Genomic DNA, 19,008 nt, shown 5'->3' with positions numbered 1-19,008 from the left:
AAAAAAGTCTAGCTCAGTATCCACTTACAACTTTCCCAGTTGCAAACTGGAAAAGACTCTCAGAAATATAGAACCTTACAATCTATAAACTAAACCCCAGAGTGAAATCTCATGTCTTCACCTCCACAGGAAATCTGAGCTTTAATTGGAACTTTTTATCAAACTATTCGAAAAATACAATGGGATGATACATCAAAACCTGATTTATACAAACAACCTCTCTCAGCCAAACTTTAGAATCAGAAAAGCAAACAAGTGAACTGAACTTCAGCTTCAGCTAATTTGAAGGGGCTCTGCTGAAACTGAAGGGCAAGGAAAAGTCAATTTTTCTCATTTTGAATATTTTTATAGATGTAACTAGAAAAAAGAAACAAGAGCCCCAACATTGTATGTTGGAACAGAAAAAAGAGGAATTACTGCATTCTAATTCCTTGAAAACTCTGGAATGCGTTATATTAAATTCTCTTATGTGATTCACAAATCAAAATTTTAATCCAAGTTTGGAGGATTAAAATTCAATTAAAATGATGTATAAAAAAGGTTCTTATTACGATATGCTCCATTTAGAGACCTTTGCATTTGGCAGGAAGACTTTTCCTTTTTGTATCTTAAAATAAAGTTCAGGAAATGCTAGTTTAATTTTCTCTTTGCTTCAGTGTTTCATGAGTGCTTTTCAATGCATAATCTCTGAGAGTGTTAGATTACTGTCATGATGCTATTTCAGATGAGTTGGAAGATTTTATTTGTATGAATTATACATGTTGGAATTTTTATGTCTTTTTTTCTTTTATGCTTAGGAAAAGACTGTAATGTACACAACTATATTCTAATTCTTTATATAAGCACACATCTCTTATACTGACATCTAATATGAGTAAAAAAAAAGTCCCCCAAAGTTTAGTGCCATTGAAAGAAATAATTATTCTTCATAATCATTGCAGAATTCCTCTCTTCATATAATGGACTTTTACCAATAGGACAAAAACATTTTCAAGCATAAGACACGTGGGTCCTTACATATCCGAATAAGCAAAGCAAATCTATTGTCTTATCAATGAAAATATCCTTAAATTTCTCCATGATTTGTGTTCCCACATCATCTCAAATCCCTATCTATATGAGATCCCAGAGCCACAGAAAAATACATGTACAGAGCACACTTTTTCAGACCAAAGTAATAATTAACAAGAACATACTTCCTTGGTTTGGTCCCTTTTAGTATGCTATTATTTCCTTCAAAAATCAACATGTATATTGTACTTAGGTTTTAAACAAAACAAGAAAGTACATATGTTCAAAAATATGTGATAACTGAAATGTCATAGACACCCAATGTCGTATATTCTTATGACTTTTAAAAATTCTAACATAGTGCCATGTTTTAGAACAAACATGCTATACGCTAGTATGTTAATTGTCCAAATGCTCATAAGCATATTTTGTTGAACAGCTTTAAAGGCGTTTTGGTGCCCTGGGTGCTGTTTATATACTTATAGTTCTGTAATTAAAAAATAAAATATACTATCTCATTAACTGTCAGGGCCTTCCTGTGACAGTACCAATGACCAATAACCCAGTGGCTTGATTAGACAAGTGCACAAGGCTCATAATTGAAGAGTTTCATTTTCATCCCAAAAAGGGCTAGAGTATGACAGTATCTCCTCATAAATTTGGAGATGTTATCTAAATAATGAATAACTCTGCTGTGATAATACACAAGTAACGAGCAGAATTTACTACCAGGTTTAAATATCAAGCCTGGGAGCTATTGAATATTGAACATCATTATGATTATGGTGTTTTAACAAACAATCATTAAAAGGCAGTGTTAATCAAATCAAAGGAACATTTTTGATAAAGGAAAAAAGATCTGGCATGTTTACGTTTTGGAAAACAAAAATCAAACATCTCTGGTTCAATCATTCTAAACACTCTCCCCGACCCTGCAACAATAGAACAAGGCGTGAAAAAAGTTTATAAACTTTGGTTTCTAAAAATTGATAGCCATATCAATTTCTGCAGAATCTGCTTTAGAGGCACAACTCAGACACACATCACCTTTGCTATTATTAACTTCGGTGGCACTTTTCTCCACTGCCACTGTGCACTGCACTAGAACACCAGTCAGCGTCTGTCTTCCCTTGTCTGTGTCACCTAAATCCTGATGCTTTACTTCCTTTACACGGTTTATAGATGGATTTGCGCCAGTCACTCTTTGGACACTTAAAGTGAGACATGCTGCCTAGGTGAAGCTTTTGTTGCTCAAGTGACATTTAGAAGCAGGGATTCGCTTCAGCATGTCAACTTCCCTCAACATGTCAAGAAATAGCAAAGCCAAATCCCAGATGTGGGCTCTTTAATCCCACCGTCGCAAAATAAACTATGTGGTCCCAGTAAACACAACCACCTATTAGAGCTAAGGAGAGGTGATAGGAACCACTTGTTAAAGGTGACGGTGTTCTGAGTGATAATACTCTTTTGATCATGTGATTCATTTTGTTTGCTCAACAACGTGGTTATGTGTTTTTCCTGAGAGGAAGGACTTCAATATATATTTACTTAGAGCTTTTAATTTATACTTCCTTTCCTTTTAATTGGTGTCTTGTGATCTAAAATTAGCTGGTGAACATAGTCTCTCACTCAAACTCTCTCAGCTGAGTTTTCAATAATTAGACCCACCGTCGCCTGAAGTTGAACAGACATCTGGAGACTTGGCTTTTTATTTCTTCCCTGGTGCTTTCTATCCATATTTAGAGAGTGATTTTTTTATCTGACATATAGTCGTATTAATTATTATCCCCAAGCTGGAGTTAGGTTAATAATTTCATGTAAAAAGTGAAGTTCAAACAGTCTTGCCTGTAACCTTACTGAATAAAGAGCCTACAAGAAAAGGAATTCTTTCGTGAAACCTGAGATTGTCAGAGCACTGTAGTTCACCAATAAGCTGGATATCGTTTACACAGGGAATAAAAGGTCACGTGTTCCCTAAAATCCCACATTTGCTACAGACATTCCTCTTTCTATTGTCTTGTTTGTGCAGTAACTAGATACAGGTACAATGAGAGTGAATTAGTTTTCCCGGATGAGTGAGGAAAATAAATGTCCCCAAAATGCCCAAAGCCAAATTTTATCTTTTATGTGTCATTCTCTCTCCCTCCCTCTCCCCCCGCTCTCCCCCCCCAGAAAGGCAGTGCTCTCTTTGGAAGAACTGCAAGGATTGAAAATGATCCAGATTTTTAGAATTCGCCCTCACCTTGACAACGCTAAAATTACAAGCAGCAGTCAACTTTTACAAGATACCCTTATTGTGTAACATTTATAGGCTGCCAAAAACATGCTAAAACTAATCAGATAACAAAGGTGAAGAGAAAACCTTCACCTGCCATGTAGTGAGCAGTGAATACACTTTTTATTTCCATGACATTTGCTGGCAGAAAGGGGTTGGCTTAAGGCGGATGGGACTAACCTTCAATTTGTCATAGCGCTCGCTCAAAGCTGCCACCTGATGATCTCGGTGCCGCCCAACCAGTTTACACAAGGCACAGATTAACTGGTCATCTGTCACGCAGTACATATTCACCTTCTCATCCTCGTGCTCCAAACACATCAGCCCCCGGATGTGTGAGTCCGGAATTGGCTCAATCAGACGATGGCCCGTAAAGGGCTTCTTGTTCGGGTGAGTGGCTTTCAGGCACTCGTCACAGTAGGACACTTCGCAAGTGACACAGGTCTTCACAGCGTCCTGGGCAGGATCCTGGTCACAAAACTGGCAGAGGACCTTCTCGGCGGAGGTCATGGTGTTGGCGTCAAAGGCCCGCTCCCGGCGGGTCTCACTGGGGGAGTTGGGCCCACTCACTGATGCTTTCTGGAACCTGTCGATGATATTCTGCAGGGTGACGTTGCGCTTGAGCCCGTCTAGACCTCGCTGGCTAAGTGTGATGACATGCCGGCAGGTGGGGCACTGGAAGGCGGTGATGGACTCCACGGACTCGTTGGTGGCACAGTGTGACACCAGGATGCGGTGGGCACAGTTGAAGCAGAGGCTGTGTGCACAGGGCAGCAGGAGGGGATCCTCAAAGAGCTCCAGACAAATAGGGCAGGTCAGCTCCGACTCCAGTGTTTCCATCTTCAGGCAAAGCTCTCCTGTGTCATCAGCAAAATCCAAGGAAGCCGATCAGCTATCTGGAAACAGAACGGAAGATTTGATTAGGCGCAGGGGGTCAGCCGTGGGGGGCTGTCAGCTTTGAATGCATCTCAGAATCATTCCAAACATAGGTCATGAAAGGGTAAGTGTGTGTACATTCCAAGTAATTCTCTTTCTATTCACTGGGGAAATGAGAAAAAAAACACCTGGAGCCAGCAAACCAGCTAACATTTTCTCAAAGTTCCAGTCACTGAAAGTTACATTTTTTTTTTTTTTTGCAATTTTGTTCTCTAAAAGGCCTCACTCCAATCTGGAAAGTAATTGAAACTGTAATTTCCATAATTTGTATCTAATCTCAATAATCATATTGTGTCACAGCCAGGTTTCACCTGGATGAAAAATAAAAATGTAGAAATGTTCATTAATGAACTATAGAGTCTTTTATAGGTTTGAATTTATGAACTTACATACTAATGTATATGTGTTTTAAAGACTTTTACTCTGCAATACCAACGCAGGCTTCAAAAGCTGTAGAAAGGTAGTTACTACAGAAATGGGCATGAAACGTACATGAAATCAAATGCACAGATTTCAACAGAAATGATCATGTCTATGTATGGGATGTCATTTTCCAAAATATATTCCTGAGAAAAAACACTGACTTTCACAAAGATGATTGTGATAGAGGCAATATTTTTGGTATATGTTCATTACTCTTCTGAATAATTCTATTGTTTAATGCAGCAGCGGGACGTGGGTAGGTAGAGAGAAGCAGAGAAAACTATCTTGGGGCCTTTTTGGTGGCTTCCATGAGCTTGTGCACCAAGAACTAATATTTAGAACAACGATCTAGTTAATCAGAACAAGGATTTTAGTGGTTATCATATTCATATAAGTTACTTTATGACAATGACAAGGATTAGAAAATAAGGAAGCTTGCAAGGACTGCTGAGGGGACCCTCCTGGCCTAAAAACTCCCATCGTGGGCTTGTCACTGTTGCCAGCAACAGGCCAGGCTGGCAGGAGGTGCAGCCTCACACTCAGAGCCATGTTGGCCTGGGCACGACCTCCGCCCACTTTGCTGTTCCCCTCCAGGCCACCCTCGGGTGGCCCAGCTGCCTGTTCCCCTCGCCATAAAGACCTCACTGCTTTTGTGAACCCTCATTTGCCTTCCCTTCAAAAAGGGTGAAGGAAAGAATCCCACACAAACCCTGGTTCATTAAGGGTGAAGCGGCCTCGTGCTCATTAGCAGGCCTGGGAACCAAGCCTCTTTGAACCCTCTCCCTTTCAAGACCATTAGCAGAGGTCTGCGCCACGGTGCCGGGAGTATTAGATGCAGCCCACTGCAGGCTGTGGGAGACTAGTGCAGTTCACCCAGTGGTCGGGAGGTTCAAATCACCCTGGGGGTGCGGGGGGTCTCAGCTGGATTTATGGGAAGGTTTGACATCCAAAGCTATGTTTAGTGATTCTGACAATCTGCTATCGTGTGTATTCACACCTCCACTTATTTACAAAATTCATGATTTCTAGAATACCTTGACCTTTTCTGAAATAGCATCCCTCAGGAATAACATGTGGTACTTTGGTGAAATTAATGCTCATCTTGCTACCTACTGAATGGTAACTGATCATTAAAAGTTTAAAGTATGGTCTGAGCCTGTTAAAAATTAAAGAGCTACTGTCTTCATAAAAGCCTGATATCTTTAAAAAAAATCTTCAACCAATCGCTAATATATACCACATAAGAAAGAATAAAGGAGCAGCTGTGATTTGAAATATTAAAGCTTGTTCATCTTTTCACAACCTGCAATGGAAACTCTGGGGGTGCTGTTGTAAGAAAGCTATTATCCTCACTTGGTCCCAGTCAACTCTGCCTGTATAGAGGTGGCTCAGAAGAAATTAAAAGGTTTTACCTGTTAATCATTATTTTGGTTAATCATGGGAAAAATTTAGAATTATCTCTAAATCAAATTTCTTCTTTCTTCCCACCAGAAGCATATAAATTCAAGGGAAAATGTAGCCCTTTTGGTCTGCTTTGTTCTCAGGTGAAACGAGAACACCTACCAAGAGATCTGAACAGAAGGATGAGCATAAGATTATATTTGGAGAGCTATGATGGTTGTATTTTTAATGCAGGTGCCAGGATTCCATCCCAGAGTGGTGTTATGAGATTTTCTAGAGGTGATTCCATTGGGGACTCCAATGGAAAAGCTGACATTTTATCCATTCATTCAAGTAGTGGTCACTGTGTGTCAGGCACTGAGCTGGCTCAGGAAGCCAAAATGGCATTCTCATCACCTCATCTCTATTATCATGGGCCGAGCCAGCAACATCTCTTACCTGGGTTATCATAAAACCTTTCTAGATGGTCTCTGGGCTTCTGCTCACTCTTACCCTTGCCTCTACAGTCTACCCTCCACTCAGTAGCCAGCGAGCCTATTAAAACATGACAGAGCATGACTCTCCTTTGCTCTGCCCTCCAGGGGCTTCCCATTTCACTTAGAGAGAAATTCACCAGGATAAAACCAGCCCCAGACAACACAGACTCAGACAGTGAGCTCATTTCCTCCCACACTACCCACTGCTCTCTCTGCTCTGGGCACATGGCCTCCTTGTGATTGCTCAGACACGCCAACCACATCCCATCCCCGGCTCGCCCCCACAAGGTCTTTAAAATCCACACGACTCTCTGCTCCAGTGTCACCTTCTCTGTGAACCCACATAAAACCAATTCCCCTAGTACTACCATGATCAGCCACCCATCGAAGCAATCCTTCTCCCCCTTCTCAATTTATTTTTCTCCCTCACATTCATCAGTTACATATTCTATTACTTTGCTTATTGCTCCTTCTCCCCAGCTTGTCCCCAACACTAGAATATAAGCTCTGTGAAAGCAGAGATTTTGCTTTGCTCTTTGAGAGGTGTACCATCAGTGCCTAGAACTGTGCCCAGCACGTAGTAGGACTCAAACATTCATTGATCCCATTAAATGTGCTGACATTTGGGCTGAAACCAAAAAGAATAAACATAGCTCTTGCCTTTAAGGATCTCTCAATATATTAGACCAGGGGTCAGCAAACTTTTTCTATAAAGGGCAAGATAGTAAACATTTTTGGCTTTGTGGGCCATAGTGTCTCTGTTGCAACTACCCAGCTCCACCATGGTAGTGCAAAAGCAATCATACACAATACATAAAGGAATGAGTGTGGCTATGTTCCAAAACAATTGTATTTACAAAAACAGCTAACAAGCGGCAATTGGCCTACAGGTAATATTAATATTTTGCTGACCCATGTAATAGAAGACAGAGACACATACAGCTAACCAGAATATAAAATGAAAGTCACTCTTCAGAGAGGTATGATTAAAATGCTGTGTGGGCAACAATGGCAAGGATGGTGGAGCAAGACTTTGACAAGCGTGTACAAGTTTCGAGTGCTAACAGGAAATGATATGCAATGGGATTTCAACCTGACATCAATGGAAATAATGTGAGTCGAGTGCTTAGGGGCAATTCATGAAAGAATGATTTCATAGGAGCTACTCAGAACTGGATCTTTTCCTTTTATTGCCATAGTGCCTGGCATGGTGCTTTGCACAAGTATCTACACTGCAAATGGTTAATAGTATTCAGTGATGAAGAAATACCTATATGTCGTAGGTGAGGTTCAACCAATTTTCTAAATCCTTTGCCTGCATGCTGCCACAAAGGAGGGGTTTTGGTCTGAAATCTACAGTAGATCCCATTTTTTCCACTTTTATCTGGATATCATTTTTGTTAAAGTACTCAACAATATCTTACTTGTACACATCCCATTCTACCCTCTTAAAAAATAGTGTGGTTTATTTTCTAGTTTTCTTAAAATATCTTTTTGGAGAAATTAAAATGTCATTCATTCTTTGACCAAATATTTAAGTCCTTCTATGTGCTTGGTCCTGGGACAAGTACTGGTAATATCTGCCCCCTGCCTCAGTGATCTCATGGTTCATTAGGGGAGAGAAAATATGAGCAAACTGTAATGCAACATAAAAGGTGCATGGCAAGGATAGACAGGTAATAATCAACTCTACACTGGAGGAGAAGGAGAGAGGAAGAGGCATCCTGAAGGAGGGAAAATGTGAGGAGGGTTTTAGAAGATGAACGGGAGTTCACCAAGCAGATAGTGGTGGGTGGGTGGGGATTTTGTTCAAAATGTTATCTTTCTTTTGTCTCTTCTTAACCCTCATAATTTAATTTCCATGCCTCAAAAAAAAGAAAAAAAGCTTCTTAGCCTTCACTTCAATAGAAGGAAGTCACACGTGCATATTGTTGTCAGGAAATTCTATAGCTCAACATTTTTGTGAATGGGCTAATTGGTCCTCATTCAGAAGAGGATGTGGGTAATCATGGGAGCCCCTTGCAACAAACTGGGAATGGCAACAATTCACAGCTCACGCCTCTGCCTGTCTGTCCATGGTTTATACATCTAGAACAGTGCATGGAATAGTGAGCGAAAGGGGAGTTGGATGAGTGGCCAGACAATCTAGGACATTCCACAGCTCTGGTACTTATTAGCTGTGTGTGTCCATGGGTGAGTGTCCACAGATGTTCTCTACAATTTCTCTAGCACTCACTCTCTTCCCTCCCTAAGCAGGAGAGTCTTCAGTGACAAGTTGCAGTCAAGCCCTGCATCCTGGGACACACTGGATGCAACATATCTTTTCAAGAAACTTTCTAATAGATTCAAGACTTATGAGAAAGCGCTTCTTTAAAATGGAAAATTAATAAATGGATGTTTTGATGGAAAATAATGATGTAAATGTTTTCTTACTTCCCCCTTCCTCCTTTCCACCCTCTCTCATTCTGTGTGTCTTAGTCCATTTTGTGTTGATATAGAAGAAGACCTGAGGCTGGTTAATTTATAAAGAAAAGAGGTTTATTTAGCTCAGAGATCTACAGGCTGCGAAGTACAAGAAGCATGGCCCGGCTTCTGCTGAAAACCACATGCTAGGTCAAAACATGGCAGAGAAGGTCAAAGGGGAAGCCTACACGTAAGAAGAAAGAGCAAACAGGAGGAGGAAGCTCGCTTTATAACAGCCTGGTTGCTCGGGAACTAATCCATTCCATGAGAACTAATCCATTCCGTGAGAACTAATCCAGTCTTGTGAGAGCAAGAACTCAATACAACAAGAACTCACTGCCCTGAGAACCACACCCAGCCATTCATGAAGGATCCACCCCCAGGACTTAAACACCTCCCACTAGGCCCCACCTCCCAGCACCCCCACACCGGGGATCAAATTTCAACATGAGATGTGGTGAGAAAAAAACCAACCTTATTCAAACCATAGCACTGTGTACCACTGAAATTGTACTTTTCCAGTTTTCCTCTCTCTAACCACTGCTAACTTCTTCCTCTTGCTAATCAAAGCCTAAGTATTTTCTAATAGCCTATGCTTCCTTTGAAAAAGCCATCCAGTTTGTTCGTTTATTTCATGTACTCCCTCTCTGAGAATAACTCCTAGGCTCATATCTCCAGGTGCCTTTGCTTTCTGGAATCCCAGTTTAGCATTGATAGTTCTTTGCTTCATGTATTGCAAGTGCGTCAGACACAGAATGCACATCACAGGGGATGTTATCCCCTTCCCTCCCAAGCCAGTCTTTCTTTATCTTCTCTACAGGGCTCCTGGCATCTCCTCATGGAGTTTCCATCCTGCTGATCACCAGAAAGCAGACGCTTGCCAGAGTTTCTACTCCTCCCTCTTTTGGGGGAGGCAGAATAATGGGCCCCAAATATGTCCATATCCTACTCCTCAGAACCTGTGAATATTTTACGTTACAGGGCAAAGAGGAATGAATGCTGCCGATATAGCTGAGGTTGCTAAGCAGCTAACCTTGAGATGGGGAGATTAGCCTGGATCATCCAGGTAGATCCAACGTAATCACAAGGCTCCTTAAATGGGGAAGTGGGAGGCAGAAGAGTCAGAGTCAGAACGATGAGATGTAAGAAAGACTTGAAGATGGAGGGAAGGGTCACAAGCCAAGGAATGCGGCAGCCTCTAGAAGCTGGAAAAGGCAAGTAAAGGGAAGAGGAAGAGAGTCTCCAGGAAGGCATGCTGGCCTGCAGATACCTTGCTTTTAGTCCAGCAAGACCTCTGTCAGACATCTGACCTCTAGGTCTGTAAGATAATAAATTTGTGTTGTTTAAGGCCATTAAGTTTTTGGTAACTTGTTACAGCATCAATAGGGAACTGATAAACCCTCCATCCTCTAAATCTAAATCATTAGCCAAGACATATGTGTATCAATCCTTAGTAGCTCTTTGTGTTGGTTTCCTTCCCTCTGTTCCCACTGCTTCTGTGTTGATCCAGACCCTCTCTGTTGCATTCCTAGATCATTACTCAAAACCTTCCTAATTTGATTTCTCACCTCCAGTCTTTCCTCCTAAAGATAAATCTTTGTAATGTGCTTCTGGCCCCACCACATTTTTCTGTAACTCCTCTCAAAGGCACATATCATTGAGCAGCTCCCTGCTGCCCAAAGTATGAGTCTTGACACCTTATCTGCTTTACAAATCCTGGCCCCAGTTTCTCCCAAACTATCCCCTCAACCTTATTCTCAATCACTCATCTCCTATACCAGGGACCCAGTAAATGGGACCACTTGCTGCTCTTAGCAATTGCTTTTGCTTTTCTTCTTAGCACAAACCATTTTTCCTATGTGAGTTTTTGTGGTTGCATGTTTGTTTTGTTTCTATTTTCTGGCTTTTAAAGATGAGAGTAGAACCTCCCAGAAGCCCAAAGAACCCTGCCCGCTTTTGGATTTGGTGACTTCATATTAAACAAAGAGGAATTGTCTAAAAAGATGGCTCTAAATAGTGTGACATGTCTTAACTGTTTACATTTAGCAAAGTAACACTTTTAACTGAACACAAAGTAATATAATTATCCTATTCACAAAATAACTAAAATATTTACTTAAAATGTTATTTCTTAGTCCACAATGGAATAGTTGGTAATAGGACCCAGGTTTAAAGTTATACGATTAATCTTATTCTTTCAATATGGTGGAATTCACTCTGGAGCTGATATGAGCATGCATGGGCATGTGCTCGAACAGACATGCAAACACAAATCTCATATGGAGATAACATTCACAGTCTAAATTTGAGGCCAATCATGAATGTGTGGCCTAAGCCAAATGACTAACTTCCTTACAACTCCCCATGATAAAACCTGGATGTAAGAGGCTTGTGCCTTTTGGGGTTAAGGAAAATTAATCAACAGAGGGATGGAGAGCTAGCAGTGAGGGCTATAAGAATGATTGGATCTTGGCACCCAGGTGATGGCTAAGGTGATCTGACTGATTCAGTAGCTTGGGCGGATGGCCCCTCGCTCCCTCTGGGCTCCAGGTATCTTCATCCTGAGGCAGCACTCATCCCAGGAAGAGGATTATTGTTACAGGCCAAGGGCATGGAAGTTAAAGGGGTTCATGTCTGTTAGATTCATCTTTTTTGCCTCCTCCTTTGAGGTAAGAGACAAAAATATTGCTCTGGCAAGTCAATGGAGACAAAACATTTAACTCCCAAGCTATATTGTCACAACCCTTGCCACCATCCTGCTGGGTATCTCATTTTAGAATTTCACAAGTTTATTCTTTATAGTCTCTCCCGACCTCCTCTGCTATGGCACAGTCAAGATAACCTGTACCTAGAAGAAACATCTAGGACCCCTGTGAAGGTAACATGCATTGCCAGGTTTAATCCATGGCCAAATTCAATGGGTAGGCTTTCTGGTTCAGAATGCCAAGGATATGGAAGTTTCACATGTATATTCAAGAACTGACCAAGAATTAGGGGTCTCCAGAATAAATGCACTCCGTGAGTTCAATCACCCATTGGAATAAGGAAGATTTCCATCATTAGCACATCATCCATGATTTTTTATTTCAAATTTCTCTTAATAGAGGCATTGACATTTTAATCATAAGGTAAACCTACCTCTCATTGCTTTCCTATATGTATTGTGTCATATCTGCATACTTCAAGAAAAATAATCATTTTTCTAACTTGGAGTATATGAAAAAGAGCATGCATTGTATCCATCAATAATTTTACTTTCAGCCCCTCGCTTTGTACAGCTCTGAAAGCCTTCACTATCAAGGAAATTAGTGAGTCACCAGACCGAGGAATAAACTTGGATACCAACACTGGGTGGCCTGTGATCAATTGTTAATATCAGGTGGCTCCCAGCCATTACCCGGATGATTCCCAAGGCACTTCCTCTGGTTCTTTTCCAAATATCCTCAGGACTATAGAAACTAAGTTTATTGTTAAATTTACCAAAATGTAACCAAAATGACAAACAAACTGTCAAAACTGCACAATGTTACACCAAGCCACATAAAAATGGTTTCAGAAAAGGAAGCTCTTAAAAGTGTTGCAAACAATAAACAGTATCAAAAATGGTACAAATAAATTGAACTTTTTGAGAGTCCTAAATTTCAGAAACACAATCAAGTCAATTTACTTGAGTGCCCACACCTCCCATCCTCTGTACACTTGGGTAATTCAGGTTTAGTTGACTTATTGCCATTTGGATTTTTGCTACGAGATTGCCCCCATTACAGAACTGTAGGTGGAATATTTTTTAAAGACTGCAGTATGATATTTCTATCTTGGATCAGCAGAAATACAGACTTTCAGAGGACTGGAAACTATTGAACTGTGAAACACTGGAAATCAACCTGAGTTTGTGAGGCAGAGACTGCAACAGGGACTGAGTTCAGAAGGGACTTGCTCCCATCTCAAATGAGCATAATTTCTCAACTCAGAAAATTATCTAACACAAACTCAATAAAAACAGGCTGCTATATCCAAGATGAATTCACCACAGATAATTTTGCATAACATAATACAAGCACTTGGCATCTGCATATTCAATCATGCAGTTTAATATTTAACTTTGAGTTATAAAAAACACCAAAACTACCCAAATGCTACTATACTGATTAGTACCCTGGCTGATTTGAGAAGCAGGTGAGTCAGTAAGGCATAATAAAACAAGGCCATGAAGTGATGGAAAAAGAGGAGAAGGAGATCCAACGGAATTTAACTGCATTCTGAAAGACTGGAAATTGATACCATAATATAGGCTATTTCTCACTCCAACTTATGGCAGAGAGCAGTACAAATGCAAACTGGTTCTTAAAGCAACAGTATAAATAATACATCAAGTAAGAATAGGCAAAAAAAGGTGACCCAGTAATATTCTATAGGTAATGGATGTTACTCTGAACTATCACTGTGGTTAGCCTCTGACTGTTAGCACACTGAAATTCATTTGCTTAATCGGCAATAGAACTAAGAATTTCTGCCAAACACATTGTCGGGTACCAGAGGAACTAATTGGAAAAAAAAAAGTGACAAGCAGATAAGCACTGAGATGCTGGCCTCGAGTTTTTAAATAATTAATTAATACAATAAATATTTTGAATAATTTGGCATTTCTTCTTTATTCTAAGGAGTGTTGAAATTAAAATACTTTACCTGATACTTGAAGTGAGAACTAGGGAAGACTTTTAATTTTACCAAACACCCACCTGGTGGGATTCATGAAAATCAAATTAAACTGTTAACCAAACCTTTTCTGTACTTCCACATCTGCCTATAACATGCTCATTTTTAGTAATTGGATCTCTAGGACATTCTTTAAAATAATCACACACTCGCCTGACCATGCAACCTGATTAATAATGAATGAACATTTCTGAAAAGAATCACTTTGAAGCATGGCAGATGTCTGTGGGGATATGAAGGCTTTAATGATCAAAATTAAGGGGAAATGGAAGCTGGGTCACACCATCTGGTTATTTTAATTGAAACCTAGTCTTCCAAATTTATTTAACAGAATGCTTAAACACTCCTTCTTGAGGTTCATTTATACAAGCAGACAAGCAAGAAGACAAATGGCAATGCAAAAGAGCGATCCCGATTCCTTGAGGAACAACCACCCTCTCCTGCTCTGTCTTAATAGTGAAGAAACCCCCTTAGCAGTCTCGGAAATGCAATTCGTTCCATCAAAAGACTGAGAAACAGGTTAAAAACAGGAACTAGTACATAGATCCTTAAGAGTTCTCTCAACACCTCTCTAGATTCTGACAAATAGATCACCTTGAATACCCACCAATGGACTGCACACTAGTTCTTTTTGAAGAAACATCGCCGTAGGCAGAGGATGGGGACCCACGAAATGACAGACAGGCCACAGAGACCAGATGGTGGGTGGCAGGCAGTGCTGGAGCGGTCCTGTGTGTCTGTGAGAGCGTCGACAGTGAAACACAACAGGAAAATCGGCCCAACAATTCCAGGAAGGCCAGCTCCACCTCATCCACTTCGCCAGGGTTGCCCGAGTTGAAGAATCAGCTGCCTTTTCCACGGCCCCCGCCGTGACTTCCCTAGCCCCTGGCCTACTCAAAGTTCAACTGAAACCAAATGAAAAGGTAGCTCAGGTCAGGTCAACACCCACTGCCTGGTCCAAAAAAATGATGACTTGGCACCAGGATCTGTACTCTCATTGCTCACAGGAACCAGTAGCGGCTCAGCCGACTGGGACAGTGTCTTGCAGCTGAAGGCTGGATGCCAGCTTTCCATGCTGCCAACCGGAGTCGTCCTGCCCAGCTCCTGGGGTAGGGAACTGGCACTGGCTTCCCTTGCATTTGGCCTTTTGGCTTTCCACGGAGCACATGAGCACATTATGCTCTGGATGCCGGTTTGCTCATTTTTAAAAAGAACATACACATTACTTTGTGCCTTTATCTTCTGAATTAAAGTATAACGTCTGGAAGAAGTTTTTTTAAAAAAGTTACATCAGGAAGAACGATCTCCTGTACAGACATAATAAAACAGAGGGGTTTTTTTCCTTCCAAAAATAGAGATCTAAATTGCAATCCAGCATGCCCATAAACAACTGAAAATATATGTGTATATGAAATGCATACATACGTATATACACACAAATACACAGGTTTTACATACATACACGTATATGCATATATTATACACACATATATACACATATCATGTGTATGTATGCATCTAATATTTCACAAATATACGATATATACAACAGCAAATCTGTGATGAGCGTCCCAAATTTCAGTCTCTGGAATGGCAAAGAAAGGGTGAATTTAGAATGGAAAGTAATCTTTTAAAATTTGATTGACTAAAGGAAGAAGGGGAAGTAGTCGTCCCAAAAGCAAAAAGAAAAAAAAAATTGTCCTGCATTGCAGTTCTTTGAAGGATGTTGCTTATCACTATGTAAGACAAGAAACTGCAACTAAAGTAAATCATCAGGAAAGTGTTTTTTAAGAAGTTCTGCACGATCCAATTTATACTCCAGACTTTTGGACTCCACCAAAGGTGTTAAAGGAACATTCATGATAAAGGGGAAGCAAGAGGCAAGAACTGCTTTTTCGGGTTGCCTAGTTTGCATGTCACAATGCCTACCCCTTCATGCCATTGCAACACTTCACAGTAAACCAAAGTGTGCTGCACATGTTAGGAAATAAAAATACAAACATAGATTTTTTTGGCTTACGTCTCTCCAAATTATAACTTCATTTGTCGTTTAACAATAAATAAAGGGATTACTCAATTTCACATATAGATGACTTCCTTAAGAAGCTCCCATTGTCCGTGGAACAGACACACATATATCATCAAATAGAATTCTAAACAACTTTTTTTTTCCATCAAGAGATTTTAAAACATTGTTTTTGTTAAAACAACATTAAAATTGTCAAACTTTCTACAAGACAGGCCTACCCTGTTCATATTTTGGCACCATAGTGGAAAATTAGCCTAAACATCTCAAGTTGAAACATCAAGAAAAAAATATTTACTCCACCCCTCATAAGAAATGGTAAACAATAAAATATTTTATAATCCTCTAAAGAGCATAATCTGACAACTTCTATATGAAATTTCCCACTATCAGAGGGTCTCAGACATTTCATGTCTTTTACAGTTTAAGAAATAAAGCGTTCAATTTTAAAGGCAAACAGAACCTATTTTACATTATATTGAAAATGACTGATGTTGTCCAGGTCTATGCTGTACCAAGTGTCATGCAAGAATTTGGCTCTGAATATAGTGATAGCAGACTGGAAAGAGGAGGAAGAAGGTGAGAGCTGGTCACACTTAGTCTCCTGGCAGAAGTATAAATCGACCCTCCCAGTGAGCGTACCAACAGTGTGGTGGTGGCAGAAATGGAAGTTATTAATAATTCCTGTGAAACCACTCACAGACAAGTGCTTAATGCTGCCTTCCCTGAATGTTTTTCCAAGAGTATTTATAGTTCGGTAGGCATTTCTATACATATTCGTAGAACTAGTTCTATGACTATATAAAATCCTATATATGTCTATAATAGAATTAGTTTTTGTAGCCATATATAATATGTATGTGAATATAAGTACACACACATATGCAAAAGCACCTTTTCAAAATTACTTGTGACTTGATAGAATTCATTCTTCGCAAAGCCCTCAGCTATAGCATCCTTCCTGCATTGCAGAAACATTCCTTCCACTGTGCAAAAATAGAAACCTGTAGATAATTTTTTATTCACTTAATAAAAACAACAACAGCCTATTCTTATCTGCAAAGTGTTACCTGGAAGTGAGCACAAGGGCACAAGAGATCTACTTTCTCAAAGACAGACCAGTCGAGTGGGATTTTTGCAGCAAGTAGATTGCACCCCGGAGAAATGCTTGCCACTTGGAGAAACTTTTTCTTCATTTATACACAATACTCGTCTAGAAGGCAGACAAAGTACACACTTTCCCCTTCCTAATTATTACCCACCAGGAGAAAAATGTATCAATAAATAGTTGCTGATGATAGCCAATGTGACATTTCACAATTGTTCTCTGAACAGTACAAAGCTTAAGTTCAAAGACAAGAACAGATACTCTGGTCCCGTGACTCATGGAGGTAATGACGATGTTACAGAGTAACTGATTCCTATTGTATGAGCAGATTGGTAAATTCTCTTAAAAATGATAGCTCCTTTTCTCAAAGAAAATCACTTTTCCCCTCAACTTCAAAGTTAGCCACACACAAAGGCCTCATGCTCACAATACACTGAAGCTACTTTGTGATCTTAAGAAATAAAGAAAACTAACCCTTATTCACAACTCCTGGTTAACTATTACGAAGAACATTCTTTAAATATTTCCCGTGATCACTGAAGCCCTACAGTTAGGGCATGAAGTCTTTTTTTTTTTTTTAAGCCAACAGAAAGAGGAGTGATTCTTTTGTTCTGAATTGTTATTGTAAAGCACCACATGAAAGAAGGGGAACGATGGGAACACGGCAATGAAAGGGACAACAGCGCTGACAAATGAAAACAGGATATTAAGGACAGCGTCGGGACTGTGCGTCTGTGCAGAACAAAGACAGGAGGTTTCTCGAGAGAAATTCAAGCAAAAATATTCTTAATGCATTTAAATGCTAATGGGTATACTGTAGTTTTTCCAGGCAGCACAGATCTTTAAGTCTGGGGCAGTAAAATTAGGTTATCATTAACACACACACACACACACACACACACGATAGAAAGTACCATAAAATTAAAACTACTTTCAAATCACATTAAATCACCCCCCTTTCAACCCATGATCCACTTCTTGAAATTTCTGGATCTACGTTTTGCCCTATCTAAAATAAGATACTGATTTTACCAAATAACTGACCTAACTTAGTATATAGTCCTAGGGAAACTGATTTTTTTTTACAAGAAAAAAAAATTTCCATTCACAGACTACTCTAACTTACACTTTAAATATAACCTATAAATAGAGCTTTCGAGAACTCCAAGAGAAACTATGCAATGGGTACTGTGTGTAGAAACAATCACAGCAATTAAGTTGCTAACATTAATATAGTATACTGGTTTTGCCAAGTCACTGTGATATCATCTTATACTTTTGTTCTGATGCAAATTCTGCGAAAGCTGCTAGTATGACAGTGCACTTAATAAGACATCATTATAGTTTATTGGACTTACACATAATAAGAATTATTATTATTGCAGTCACTAAGCTAAAGGAGTTCAGAAAAGTAAGTAATATATCCTATCTTGCACTGCATCGAAAATTTTAATCTTTTTCTCTTCTCTCTGCTTTGCCACTATTCTCCTTTTTTCCCTTTCCTGATCAGTCCTTTCTATTGTCAGATGAGTAATGAACTGATGTGCTTTCCTCCTTGTTATTATGTTTCATCCAGCTTTCACTTTGGTGTACTGTCAGAAAACTCAAGCCTAAGTCCTGAGCTCAGTGGGTACAAGTGTCCTTGGTCTAGTTTTGGGCTGACACCATTGATGTGATGTCGTGTAAAGAAACACATAGTACCTTGAAACCAGATAAACCTGAGTTCAAACTGTGGTTCTGCCATTTCCTTGAAAAGGCTGATAGGAGCCAGATACTCTGCATATCTTATACTCACAGACGCTCTTCATATCTTCCACACAGTTTCCCCACCTGAAAAATGTGGATAATGAGAGCAATCTTAAAGGGTCCTTTTAGAATTAAGTTTAAAAGTGCCTGACAAAATTGTTGCTCTTGTACCTGGGGGGGAAAAGAGGGGTCCCTCTTCCCTACTTGTCCTGAATCACCTTTTCCCACTCTTCTTTGAATAAATTCATTATTTTTTTTTTTACTTGAAAACTCTTCAAACCATTTTTGGAAGTAAGAAGGATATAAATCCATTTATTTGTTCACTAATGTTCACCAAGTATCTTGTGAACAATAGTATGTGAATACTAAATGAACTAGCATCCCTATTCTTAACATTAGTGACGGCTTAAAAATTGTCTTCACACAG

At 39.8% G+C, this 19,008-nt stretch overlaps 1 protein-coding gene across 2 annotated transcripts in view; it reads right to left on the bottom strand.

Annotated features, from left to right (window-relative positions):
• Positions 1-19,008, bottom strand: part of MID1 (midline 1) — a 158,905-nt gene that overhangs the window by 105,187 nt on the left and 34,710 nt on the right. Inside the window, exons 1-2 of one of the 2 annotated variants that reach the window (XM_045538571.1) lie at positions 14,309-14,500; positions 3,467-4,182 (exon numbers count right to left, since the gene is read on the bottom strand). In XM_045538571.1, coding sequence (XP_045394527.1) covers positions 3,467-4,126 — 660 coding nt within the window. In that variant the 5' untranslated portion in view covers positions 4,127-4,182; positions 14,309-14,500. Of the gene's footprint in view, positions 1-3,466; positions 4,183-14,308; positions 14,501-19,008 lie in introns of those variants that run through there. The other variant, XM_045538570.1, reaches the window with a different exon arrangement.

The sequence above is a fragment of the Lemur catta genome, chromosome X, assembly GCF_020740605.2.
Source record: "Lemur catta isolate mLemCat1 chromosome X, mLemCat1.pri, whole genome shotgun sequence".
NCBI classification, from domain to species: Eukaryota; Metazoa; Chordata; class Mammalia; order Primates; family Lemuridae; genus Lemur; species Lemur catta.
The sequence above is the reverse complement of the archived record's forward strand: the minus strand, read 5'-3'. Positions and strand labels throughout refer to the sequence as shown.